This window comes from Ahaetulla prasina, chromosome 4, assembly GCF_028640845.1.
Source record: "Ahaetulla prasina isolate Xishuangbanna chromosome 4, ASM2864084v1, whole genome shotgun sequence".
Taxonomy (NCBI): Eukaryota; Metazoa; Chordata; class Lepidosauria; order Squamata; family Colubridae; genus Ahaetulla; species Ahaetulla prasina.
The window spans coordinates 43,367,221-43,381,313 of record NC_080542.1 but is presented as its reverse complement, the minus strand read 5'-3'; the positions used below and the strand labels follow the sequence as shown (position 1 = coordinate 43,381,313).

General features: G+C 37.6%; 1 protein-coding gene across 2 annotated transcripts in view; it reads right to left on the bottom strand.

Moving 5' to 3' along the window:
* Nucleotides 1-229: 229 nt before the first annotated feature.
* The window catches only part of TNS4 (tensin 4), a 37,923-nt gene continuing 24,059 nt past the window's right edge, over nucleotides 230-14,093 (bottom strand). For both annotated transcript variants that reach the window (XM_058180662.1, XM_058180663.1), the window contains exons 7-13: nucleotides 13,999-14,091; nucleotides 12,619-12,696; nucleotides 12,232-12,300; nucleotides 9,442-9,610; nucleotides 5,546-5,614; nucleotides 1,792-1,818; nucleotides 230-987 (exon numbers count right to left, since the gene is read on the bottom strand). In XM_058180662.1, coding sequence (XP_058036645.1) covers nucleotides 858-987; nucleotides 1,792-1,818; nucleotides 5,546-5,614; nucleotides 9,442-9,610; nucleotides 12,232-12,300; nucleotides 12,619-12,696; nucleotides 13,999-14,091 — 635 coding nt within the window. In that variant the 3' untranslated portion in view covers nucleotides 230-857. The remainder of the gene's footprint in view (nucleotides 988-1,791; nucleotides 1,819-5,545; nucleotides 5,615-9,441; nucleotides 9,611-12,231; nucleotides 12,301-12,618; nucleotides 12,697-13,998; nucleotides 14,092-14,093) is intronic.

Sequence of the window (14,093 nt, the reverse complement as noted above, 5' to 3'; positions counted from 1 at the left end):
ATGATGGAAATAACTTTCTGATAACAAAACAAAACAACAACAAAAATGATTTTGAAACCCTGGGTTTTTAAAAAACTTCCTTACAAAGTGGGGAAACGTAAGCTTAAAGAGTTGTTTCATTCATTAATGATGAGGTCACAGTAGGTATTGCTATGACAGGTTCCTGTTTTGACTCTTTTAAGGGTAAAATTGCATGTTTATCACATTTCAATTTCATTTCAGCACAAAGTAGCTTGCAAATTTAGTTTATTGGACTTCCCCACTGGCCATTACAATAAATGAAGAAGTGAAACATAATATCAAAAAGGCATTGAAACTGTGTCAATAATCTATTACATCACTATCAGCACTCTTATTCCTAGTACTTGAGCTGTTATAAAAAAAAAAGCAACATCAATTGTAAAAAGTATTTTTTCCAATAAGTCAAATATGTTTCTGAGAAACAGAAGGTCAGAAAATACAATGCTAGTCTAACTGCAGATAGGACAGAACATGCTTCTGGTTCTCTGTTAAACCATTCCCATAAACTCCTCTCATATCTCATTGCAACTATTCTATTGTAACAGAGGGAACAAATATTAAATAGCCGGATTATTGTTTCAGATTGATCAATCCCCAGCCAGTGATATATTTATTTTTTTTTGGTCTGGAGATTATCAAGGTTGATACCAACAATCTTAAGTATTATCCTATTGATGAAGACCAATCTGCAGCCTCAAACACCCCCCCCCAAAAACAAACAAACAAACAAACAAATAAACAAACAAAAAGCACAACACAGCAGAGGTAACAGCATTTGGCACATTGCACAAGGCAAAGAATTTGCTAGAAACAGACATTTCAGTACTGTAGCAGCCTTAGATATCAAGGAGAAGTTTCTGGATAAAGTCAACTACGTGAGAAGCGGGATGCACGGCATCATATTCTGCAAAGAGGTGGCAAATATTCTCAGAATCAGCTGGGCTCTTGGAAACAACACCAAAGATCCTATGGTGGAAGACGGACAGGAAGCCATGTTTGAAATAACAGATTTACCACTTTATAGTCACCACTAATGATGATGAAATGGTTTTGATAAGGGTGTGGAGAAGGTTTTATACTGCACTACTTTTCTTTTACATCATGCATTTTGCTTCTGGTGTTTCACAGGAGGGGCAGGATGCTATGAAAAGCATTTTAATCCTTTGTTCAAATAGCATCTGGTCTGGGCTTGAAATTTTTAAGGATAGGAAGAGGCAAAACCCAAACTGACTCACTGATCTTATGCACTCAATTTTCCTCTTTCCTTTCATTGATTCATTTTGTAAGTCATTTAAGAAGCAGCAGAGTGCAACAATAAAGATTAAAGCTTAGATCCAAAATTAATTAAGAGAGTAAGTACAAAATGGGACATGAGCTGTAATCTTAATCAAGTATGTACAAGCAGCTCCTTTGAAATTAATGGAATTTATATTTAAGTAGTAAACATTATTAGAATGTAGATGTTCATTCAACAAGAAGGCATTTATGCAACTTCAATGCCTTTAAACTCTATTTGTGTAACTGTGTTTTTTTCTTTTTAACCTTTACTTAGCCAACAGCTTAAAAAGCTCCCTGAATAATATCTAATACAGGAAAGACTGTGGAAGAGATATGAGTCAAAAAAGTTAAGTCGGTAGCTATGTCTACTCTATACAACTGACTCTCCCCTCCCTTATCTAAACTGTCTTACATCTGCAATACATGTAAAAATGGGCTTTGATTATGCAGTCAAGACTACCATCTTTGATTCATGACATCCATATAACTTACCTTGAAGTTTTGGAAAACTTTTGCCACCTTAAAAGGAAAAAGGGATATTAGATTTAATAAACATTATTATTATTATTATTATTATTATTATTATTATTATTATTATTATTATTATTATTATTTATTAGATTTTTATACCGCCCTTCTCCCGAAGGACTCAGGGTGGTTCACAGCCAATATAAAACAATGACAATTTACAACTAAAACAGAAATTAAAAAACTTATTATATGTTTTGGCAAAATTTAAAACAATTAGACCTAAAAAAAACCTTAAAATTTATGTTAAATATAAATTAAAATTCAAACCCTATTAAAATATTAACATTTAAAATTCCTAAGCCAGTCCCGCGCGAATAAACAAATACGTCTTCAGCTCGTGGCGAAAGGTCCGGAGGTCAGGCAATTGACGCAAGCTAGGGGGAAGTTCGTTCCAGAGGGTAGGAGCCCCCACAGAGAAGGACCTTCCCCTGGGGGCCACCAGCCGACACTGCTTGGCGGACAGCACCCTGAGAAGTCCCTCTCTGTGTGAGCGTACGGGTCGGTGGGAGGCGTGTGGTAGCAATAGGCGGTCCCGTAAGTATCCTGGCTCTAACATGAACTCACACCATTTTCTGAATGTAACTTCAAAGAAATAACTAAATTCATATATGAAAAAAAGGCTTATCTTCTGTTGCTGAAGCCTGGTGAAAAGAAATGGAATGAGGCAGGGGTGAAATCTAGCAGGTTCTAACAGGTTCTGGAGAACTGGTAGCGGAAATTTTGAGCAGTTTGGAGAACCGGCAAATATCACCTCTGGGTGGCCCCAGAGTGGGGTGGGAATGGGGATTTTGCAGTATCCTTCCCCTGCCACCCCTACCAAGCCATGCCCACCAAGCCACACCCACAGAACCAGTAGTAAAAAAAATTGGATTTCACTACTGGAATGAGGAGAAACATAAGTGATATTCCCAGGTTTTGAACTTTTAAAAAAAATCATATGTTCTTACTGAGACAATTCTGTTCTATACATTTTGACCTTTTTTTCCTTGAAATGTTGATGTTACATTGCATTAAAAAAATAAACATGTGTTTAGAATAGCTTTTTAACCCCGCTCAACATTTAAGATGTTTCTTCTGTAACTCCAACAGAATTTTACCCAAGAATTTCCTACACTAAATGTCTATAGTGGAAGCCTAGTTGAAAATCTGATGTAGTTCGTTGAGCACTATGGATTTCAAAATGACTCCAGATCTTATGGATATATATATATAGTTTAAAATTAAATAAAAATTGGAAAAAAAAATCACAAAAAGAGAAGCTGGTTTAGATAGTGATTTAAGTTTCTTTCATATAAGCCTCTTCAAGCTGAAATTGATGTCATGGGTTCAATCAGTTATTGAAGAATACAGATAGTATTATTACCAAATGATTGAAACTATTTTCCTTTTAAAGGGCTTGATTTAAATATACTATTTTGGATTAGCAAAATGCTACTGATGTGTATCTCATACAGGCAATGTTGCTCACTATTGCCATCTTGGCAATAAAATACAGTTATTAATCTTTTTGCTTTTGAACAGAACTGCCATAATATCATGCTATAGCTTTTTGCTTCTCCATCATTCTGCTGTGATCTATCCCTACTACAATTAAGTTTCATGTTTTGATCCATGCTACTACTATAGATCTCTCCCCCACCCCCCCAGAACAATGAATAATATTTATTACATTTCTCTTGTTTCCAGAGAGTAGATCCAAATGCACTAAGGACTTGAAATTATATTTCATTATTACTCAGACACTTTTGTTCGTGTCTGACAAGCACCAGAGATTTGCTGTAGAAAAAAATGTGCAATAAAAACAAATTTTATATTTTCTTAAACTTGTACGAGAGCAAACATTTCAGCAGTGCTAAAAAAAAGCTACATCAGCACAACAAATGCTTGAGTTCCAGACATGCTATCAAGACAACATAAACAGAACCTCAGTTCTGTTGTTATGTTGACAAAACAATTCATTGGGAACTATTTCCAGGTGCAGGCAAACGATAAAGTGGGTTGCTGGGAAATAGTCTCACTTGAAAGTAACAGATAATATCATTACCCCTCCAAAGACCATATATGTGGAAAAAAAAGAAGTAACTTTGATATTCTGAATACATTACTAAAACAAAACATTCCGGGAAATAAATCACGGGAGGACCTGAAGATTCTTCAACATTCTGAAGCTTTTGCGCTATTCCAGAATCAGTATCTTCAGTGCCATTATTTGGGTTCAGCAGTAGAATCAAACACTGGATTGGCTGCGGTATATTTGAATCCCCCGTTAAACAAGTCGTTTTTTAAAAAAACTATTCAGGCTCTGTGGAGTTTGTTGTTGGCCTGTGATTGTATTGTCTAAGAAAACTTGCTGGAAACCCCTTATAGGTTGTTGCTGTTTTTTTGCATGAAGCAGAAAAAAAATTGACTTATGGTTTATAGCTTTGAGGATTAGAAAAAGTAGACAATATAAAAAAACCTCCTTTTTTAAAATAATCATAGGTAAAAGTTAATTGTACTTATATTTGTTGCAAAGAAACCTGAAGCTACTACTTCCTATTTCTTTTTGCTTATACTTTTTATTCTTTTCCTTTTTTTAGTAGCTTTTGCTAATTTTTATCTTTCATCAAAACTCGTAATAAAAAATTATAAATAAATATTTGAATAATAAAAGTTATACAAAATTACAGGTAGTCCTCCACTTACAACAGTTTACTTTGTGAGTGTTCAAAGTTACAACAGCAATGAAAAAAATGACTTATGGCTGTTTTTTACAGTTATAACATTTGCATCATCCCCACAATCATATGATCAAAATTCAGATGCTAGGCAACTGGTTCATATTTATGACCATTGCTGTGTCCCAAGGTCCCAGGATCCCCCCGCTTTTTTATTTTTTTTTTATTTGCATTTATATCTTGCCCTTCTCCGAAGACTCAGGGCGGCTTACACTATGTCAAGCAATAGTCTTCATCCATTTGTATATTATATACAAAGTCAACTTATTGCCCCCAACAATCTGGGTCCTCATTTTACCTACCTTATAAAGGATGGAAGGCTGAGTCAACCTTCAGCCTGGTGGGACTAGAACCTGCAGTAATTGCAAGCAGCTGCTGTTAATAACAGGCTGCATTAGCCTGTTGAGCCACCAGAGGCCCTTTTGTGACCTTCTGACCAGCAAAGTCAATGGGGAAGTCAGATCGCTTAACATTTATCAACTGCAGTGATTCACTTAACAATTGTTGCAAAAAAGGTTGTAAAATGAAGCAAAACTCACTTAACAACTATCTCACGGTTGTAAGTTGAGGACTACCTATATTTCAGTATTTGTGAGAACTTTTGATTTCCCTTACATCTTAATCCCTGGATATTAGCCATATGAAAAGAAATCCTTTCAAGGGAATGATAAATTAGCAGCTTGGCAGCTTCCCATGATTGAAATCATTTTTTTTTTCATATAATTGAATAAATGCATATAAAATGAAATAAGGACATGAATGGACTGTATTATGCAATCCATTTTATAATTTCCCTTGTGGTGGAGGATTTTCTTTTTTTTACAAGGGCTTGCTACAGCGCAGGGTATGGCAATGATTAAATGACATTCTTTGTTCCTTGTCCCTAGTTTTTCTTGGCATAACATCTTGAAATTGCTTTGAAAATATGTCTTAAAATGGCCTGAAAATTATTTCAGCCTTCAATAGTTGCTGTAAGGTTTAAGCTGAAGAGTACTCACTTTCGATTTTCAGGATCCATGTCACAGAAACTGATGGTCCCCAATGGATAGTGCCGTCTGAAAAAGGTCCTGTAGGAAAGAAGTGTTTGTGTGTGAAGAAAGCAATGAAGAGATTCAAAGAATAAGAGAACATATTTGTATTCCCACTAGCAAGAACTATCATGCCATCTTATGGTAAAATGACCCCAGTCAATGCTTTTCAGGCTAAGAGCTGTGATGACCACTGACTATTATATTATAATGTATGCAATTAGTCAAGAAGATAAGGAAAAATTATATGTTGAAAATGATAAATCAATGCATGAATTCAATAAAAACAATTCTTAACTCTATTTCAATGATCCCACTTATATTTAATATGTAGAAATCCAGGTATGGGTTTATACGACAGCAGCCTTAATTGTTGTAATTTAGCTCCAGTGAAATAATTGTGAAATCACTGTGATTTAGCACCAGTCGTGTTAATCTAGCTTTAAAATAAAGGACATTAAGTTGTTCAAAGTGCTTGTTATTTCACAGGAATTTTTTTTTTTTTGCTGCTTAGACTGGCCTGGATCTAGTGTGAATGACTCATGATTTAATTCATTGGAATACAGTAAACAGCTCATTATTTATGACTAATTGTTCCACTGATTTCAATAGAAATAAAACATGACTGATTTCTTTAAGACTGTAGTCTATATAAGTTAAACCAAAGCCCAAATGCCATAATAGCATGACACATAAAGTTGATCATTGACTCAGGCAGACGTTGTGTTCAAACATAGTTCCAAGCCAAAATTTTTAAGTTATGAATGGCTAAATAATTCATAGTTGCCTATTTCATATACAATGTGAAAACAGATAATGGCTGGGCTCAAATGCTGCACTAAAACCAAAGTAGACAAATCACATTTGGGTTAATGTGGTGTGTGAACCAGTCCCCAAAACCTGCACTTATATTGGTGATAGGAGCTGGAGTTATAAGGGAGCAGCTTTCCACCGAATGTTTTGGATGCAGCAGACCAACCTGGCCACTTCACAAGAAAAATACACAAAAGTAAAGGAAAAGGTAAAGATTTCCGCTGCCCAGTCATGTCTCGCTCTAGGGGCTGGTTCTCATCTTCGTTTCTTAGCTGAAGGAGCCAGCGTTGTTTGAAGAGACTTCTGTGGTCATGTGGCCAGCACAGTTGTACAATCACCAACAATACAGCTATCCTCCGAAAAGACCTTGACTTCTTATCTGAATGGTCAAAAACTTGGCAACTCCAAATCTCAACCAGCAAATGCTCAGTCTTACATATTGGAAAAAAGAACCTAAACACTAAGTACAAGCTTGACAGACATTACCTTACTGACAACCCCCACCCTGTTAAAGATCTTGGAGTTTTCATATCAAATGATCTAAGTGCCAAAGCTCACTGTAACTACATCACAAAAAAGGCCTTAAAAGTTGTAAACCTAATCTTGTGCAGTTTCTTCCGCAAAAACACTACACTACTAACCAGAGCATATAAAGCATTTGCCAGACCAATTCTTGAATACAGCTCGATTGTTTGGAACCCATACCACATTTCTGACATCAATACAATTGAAAGTGTCCAGAAATATTTTACAAGAAGAGTTCTCCACTCCTCTGAATAGAACAAAATACCTTATGCTACCAGACTTGAAATCCTGGGTTTAGAAAATTTAGAACTATGCCGCCTTCGACATAACCTGAGTTTAACTCATAGAATCATCTATTACAATTTCCTTCCTGTTGAAGACTACTTCAGCTTCAATTGCAACAATACATGAGCACACAATAGATTTAAGCTTAATGTTAACCACTCCAATCTTGATTGCAGAAAATATGACTTCAGTAACAGAGTTGTTAATGCTTGGAATACACTACTTGACTCTGTAGTCTCTTCCCAAAATCCACAAAGCTTCAACCAAAAACTATCTACCATTGACCTCACCCCATTTCTAAGAGGTCTGTAAGGGGCGTGCATAAGAGCACAAACGTGCTTACCGTTCCTGTCCTATTGTTTCCTTTTATTATATCCAATTAATATAATCAATACATACTCATACTCATATATATGCTTATATATTGTACAATTATTTCATGCTTATGCTTATATATTCTGTGTAACAAAATAAATAAATAAATTAAATAAATCAAGGCACACATAATGATGTTATCTTCCCAAAGTGATACCTATTTATCTGCTTGCATTTGCATGCTTTTGAATTGCTAGGTGGGCAGAAGATGGGACAAGTAACAGTAGCTCACCCAGTAGTGGGTTTCAAATCTTGGCGCTACTGGTTAGCTATTGGTAGTGCACGGGTACACTCACTCACTTCTTGAGCATGTGGTGCTTCTGTGCATGTGCAGAAGCTTCTGTACATGCGCAGAGCATTTTTGATGATGTTTGGGCGGGTGGGTGGAGCCTCCTGCCACCACCACAACTTGTTCACCTGAACCAGGGCGAACCGGGAGCAACCCACCAGTGAGCTCACCGCATTGCATGGCGTTCAGGTCTCAAACCTAGGCTGTTTTCCAGATGACAAGCTCAGGGCAGGGGTGAAATGCTCCCGGTTTGGACTGACTCACCCGATCCAGTAGCGATGGCGGCGGGTGCTTCAGAGAACCAGTAGCAAAAATCCCCAGCCCCGCCCTCTGCCCCTGCTGAGCCACACCATCATCAGAGTTTTTTTTTTTTACTTTTAAAAGCAGTTTTTCTTCAGCCGAAAACATGCCTTTAAAAGTAAAAAAAAAGCCTTTGAGGACCCCATGGCTCATCTGAGATTGTCAGAACCCTTTAGGTTGTAAAAAAAAAGGTTTTAAAAGGCTCATCTGGCGATCCCAGCTGAGTTCCTCATCACCAGAACCTTAAAAACATGTTTTCTACAAGATCTTCAGCCGAAGAGCTTGTAGAAAACCTCCTTTTAAGAGATTTTGGACTGCGATGAAGCACTTACCTTATATTGCTCCTTTCCAGCTGGCAAAGCCATGCTTTACATCAGTTGCATCAGCTAGCAACTGAAGCTGCCTGCCTGAAATCCATCTCAGTCAGCAATTTGCCTGCTTTGCTGGCTGAGGAACTCTGGGAATTGAAGTCCACAAACCTTAAAGTTACTAAGGTTGGAAACCCCTGATCTAAAAAATATAAATAAAATAAAATAATAAAATATTTGTGCAGCTTTCTCAGATTTGGTGTGTTTCTGTAGTGTTTCACTCTAACTACACAAACACACAAAATTTCACATAGCTGTATGTGGCATTTTGTGTGTGTGTGTGTGAATCAATTGTGTTGTGTGTCTGTAAAGTGTGAAAGTTGGTTTTTGAGCTTTTTGTGGCTGTGTGAGGTTCCTGCACGTTGCCATTTTTGGTGAAGTGCAGCTGCTTTTACAGTGTGTGTGAGTCAGTTGTCTTGTGTTGTGTTGTGTGTGTGTAAAGTGTAAAAGTTGGTTTTTGAGCTTATTGTGGCTGTGTGAGGTTCCTGCTTGTTGCAAGGGCCATTTTGGGTGAAGTGCAGCTGCTTTTACATTGTGTGTGAGTCAGTTGTGTTGTGTTGTGCGTGTGCAAAGTGTCAGAGTTGGTTTTTGGTACCTCTTATTGTTTTGTATACTTTGTTTATTATTTTTATTATTTGTTATTGGCCACGCCCACACAGTCATCTGACCACCAAGCCAGGCCCACCAATTAAGCCATGCCCACAGAACCAGTAGGGAAAATTTTTTAGATTTCACCTCTGGCTCAGCGTGTTTAATGTCTGAGCCATTACACCCCCATACAAAAGTATATCTATTTTTCTCCCATAAATTTTGGAAAAAAAACAAAAACGCCATCTTTTCCATTTGAAGATCTTTTTCTGATAGGGATGGCTACAGAAAATGGCTCCCTGTCTTCAGGGCATCTTTCTTACTTTCTTTGGATGTCAGTCAAAGTTATTCCTAGTGCAGTAACTTTGAAGTGGACAATGGTGGGTGTAGGCAGTATCTCTTGTTCAAAAGTGGAAGTTACAGCTTTCTGAACTGCAGCTTTGCCAGTGAGGGTTTCCATAGTCACCGAGTGCAGATACAGGAGATTACATACTATAAGACAAAAAGGGTAAAAACAGAAGAAAAAAGTTATCACTGATGGCTCTCATTGAGAAATTAAAAAACATGAAACATTTTTGAAAAATATAGTAGGAAACCAAGTGTTATGAGACATTAACAAAAGGCTATTTCAGGGGTGTCAAACTCGATTTCATTGAGGGCCGTAAGGTTATATTTGACCTTGGGGGCCAATGTGGGCATGGCCAGGGTGGGCATGGCCAGCTTGACGTCACTCATTTGTGGTGGCCCAAGCAGTCTGCCAGCAAAAATGGGCTTCAGAGCTCCATTTTCATCTGTGACGGCCTCCTGCCACCTTCTGGCTGTGAAAACATAGCCCGGGGATGTCCTCCTGAGCGCCTCCCGACCTCTGTTTTCAATGGCAGAGGGCAGCAGGAGGCCTTTGCAGCCAAAAACGGAGCCTGGGAGGGCCGCACGTGGCCCTCCCGAGCTCGGTTTTCACTGGCAGAGGCACCATGGGCTGGTCCATTGCTATTTCTAGGGCAGCCCAGCGGGCCAGATCTAAGCACCCCACAGGCTGGATCCAACCCCCGGGCCTTGAATTTGACATCCCGGTCTATTTCTACACTAAGATTGCATAGTATATTTAAAAAATACAATAAAACTTGTGAAAAAGCTGAAGGCAGGCTGGAGATTTGTTTGTTTAATCAAACAAATTCACATTTTACCAGATAGAATGAAGCTTTATTTGGAACTGTAATTATGATAGCTTTTTAAAAAAAAATAACATCCCAAATATTTTTTTTAACTAAGGAGAGGACAGGAGAGAAGATATTGGGTTTCAGTGGGCTAATCCAGAAGGAACTAATATGTGCTTCAGAAGGGAGTGGACTGTTGATTAACATTCTTTCTGATCATATTGTGATATTTTTGGCTACTCATAACAATTTTGCTGCATAATCTTACACAGATGCAGTAGTGAAAGTACCCCATTTGCATTTGCCTCTGCCATTGTTGTAAGGTTTTTGATTTCTGGTACCTTAAAAGTCTGGAAGTTAACAATGGCTACAAGATCTTGAGCTACTTTCTGCTTCATCTTTCCATAGTTTTTAAAAATGTATATATATATTTTAACTACAATTAAATATATATAAACACTGAATTGCAGCACTATCTGAACATTACTAATAGTGATATGAAAAATTATAATGGAAACAAAACATTTACATATAAAATTCAACAGGGTTCATTTTCTCATTTTTTTAACCCTGTTCACAACAACAACAACAAGCCTAAAACACTAAATGATCATCAAAATATGCCTGTCACTTGTCAGAATTTGTCTCTTCATCATTTGAACCAGGAAGCAGCCTTAGCAAGCTCTGGTGGTAAGTGAGATTAGATAATAATTTGTATTAATTACAAATCTCATGTTCTTTGTAGCAGCTGTAAATTCTCACAGGATGCTACAATGGCACGGCTGTGAGAAACAAGAGCATGTGACAGAAATACCAAAAGAAGCAAAACAAGAAATCTAGACCAAATCAGGAGATTACATCCATAGAAAGGGAGTAGGAAAGAAGCACAACAAGAAGAGACAAAATGCTATTAAAGTCTATATTTACAGAATATATGGGCATGAAGTTTGCAATTCCCATTGCTGATGTGTATTTTACCTCTCTTTGAAAACATTGTTTATTAAATGCCTGATTTCTGTACAGGTTAATCTTTGACTGACAACAATTCGTTTACTGACCGAATTGTAAACAATTCATTTACAATAGCATTGAAAAAAGTGATTTATGACCGTTTTTCACACTTATGAGTGTTGTAGCATCTCCATTGTCATGTGATCAAAATTGGGATGCCTGGCAACTGGTTCATATTCATGACAGTTGCAGTGTCTCTGGGATCATGTGATCATCTGGATGTCAGATCAGAGCCAAGAAGGAAAGAAAGAAAAAAATCACCCAGAGAGGAAATCAATGTGTGCAACAAAAGGAAGCATGAAAGCGAGCATGAAATCATAAAGCCATATATAAAAATTCAGATGTGCTTCTTGTTCCCCAAGGTATTTGGGGCCACAATATCCTCTGAACCCAATGAAACAAGTGAATGTTATCTGGTACACTGGTTTTACAGTATCTGATGAAGGCTTCTTAGCTTTTCTTCCTGGAAGACCTCTCTTTGACCAGTTGTCAGTAGTGACGAATGGGCTAAATGCCTCTCTTAACCCTTCTCCCAAGCCATAGTCAAAACCAGTCAGATTTGACAACTACTTCTGAAATTCCTTCCTTCCTTCCTTCCTTCCTTCCTTCCTTCCTTCCTTCCTTCCTTCCTTCCTTCCTTCCTTCCTTTCTTCCTCCCTCCCTCCCTCCCTCCCTCCCTCCCTCCCTCCCTCCCACATACATACACACAAATCACAGAGGATTAAAATCTATTATGTAATCACTGTGCCAAAAATATCTCTCTGTGTAGATACAGGATATTGTGGTCTGAATGGTAGCAAAATGCGACATCTTTATAGAAAAGTGACAACACTGAAAGGAGACAAAACACGTAGACCAAACTACAGGCCATCATTTATTATCTTATCCTTTAGGATATAAAATGGTCTGGTTAATTGAAGAAAAACCGCTTACTCTCATTATACTCACCAGCAGCTTTCTGGGACAAAGGAAGAGCGGCTTCTGAACCAAGGACTGGATTTTCGTCACTGAGAAAAGCTAAGACAGGTATAACAGCACACCAGTTACAACCACATTACAAAGCATATTGAATTCCTGATATTGAGTCTTGATACACAACCATATCCTCTACTGGAAAGATCAATGAAAACCTGCAATTCCAATACAATGCAGAGTTCGGTTTAATACATTATTAGTTGTTCACTTATCCTTTTCCTAGGGGTTTTTAACTCATTAGCAAATATATTTGGGTTTAAAAAGGAATTGTTGTTAGCTGGTATCTATAAGTTTTGTAAGAATTTATGTATTATTCTTCTGAACTTTGCAGGAATTCTTTGTCCAAGATTCTAAACATACCTTGGCTAGGAATAATCAGTTTGCAAGGTAGTGCTAGTGGCATAATGGTGTGTTGATATACAAATGCCGAGAGACTCCCTGTAATAAAAAACAAATGGAAGAGGTTTGAACAAAGTGTTCTTAACATCTCTATATTCCACATTTTTACTCTCATCCTACACTACATGTCTAAATAATTCATTTTCAGGTAATCAACAACTGGGGTAGCAGTGGTAAGAAACTGGAGATTTATGAGACCAACAGATCCATTTGTCGGTCTGAAAAGAATTGGGGGATTTTGAGTAACAGGAAGGCAATTCTTGAGGTGGTGGTGGTTTTCCATTATTTGGATGCTCCCTCCCTCCCTGGTTACTTTGATAGGAATGATAATGGATGAATGAAATTGGTAAAAAGTTTGATGCAAATTCACTTGCTATATCTAATCCCAAACACTCTATAAAACACTATATATTTATTAAATATTGCAAAAGCCCATACTTTTTTTTAAAGATATGTATACCAAAATCAATGTATAAGGGAAAGGTTTATACAAAGGTTTAAACATATTAGGAAAAGATCATTTGCACAGTGTCTCCCCCAATAGGTACCAACTTTCAGGAAGATTTTTAAGAAGCTACATTGATTTGTGAGTAGGCCAGCTGAATATCAGAGATCCAATCTGAAATGGTAAGAGTCACTCTTCAAGATAAAGGAAGAGATGGAAAAATTACCTGTTCTTCTCCCATAAGGCATTACTAGTAAAAGTTTAGCTATCTCATGTAGTGTGCCCCTCTGTTTATTGGTTCTAGGATTGTAGACTACGTGTAAAGGTCCACTGCCTTCCAAGACTGCCACATTTATGACTTTCCATAGATATCTGGTCCCACTTAATTGAAATAGAAGGCTGAGTTTATTTCAGAGGGGTGTGTGGATGTGTGTGGATGATGGCTCAATAGTTAAAGATGCTGAACTAGTCAGCTGGAAAGCTGACAGCCCAAGTTTCAGACCTGAGTGCTGTGTGAGCTCGTTGCTTCTCCCACCTAGCAGTTTGAAAGTATGCACATGTGAGTAGATAAATAGGTACCACTTTGCTGGAAAAGTAACAGTGTTCCATACACATGAGCATATAGTCATGCTAGCCACATGACTGCTGGCTCCCTCAGCTAAGAAATGAAAATGAATAGTGCCCCTTAGATTTGGACACGACTGGAAAGGGAAAACTTTCCCCTTTACCTTGCTGAATCAAATGAGAAGGGCACATTTTTAGGAGCAAAAAGCAACAAAGATGCAACAGCCTCAACCTCAGCTAATTGCAACCTCAGCTAATAACTATATGCATGAATATATGACAGTCACAGCTTAAGCATAAGTAGCTGAAACCAACTAGACTAACAATCTTACCAAAATAGGGTTCTTCTTCTGCGCCCTTAAGATGTACTCCTTTGGGAGAAGACTCAATGAGGAAGTGTCTAATGGGGTTACCAGCATCTTCTCCT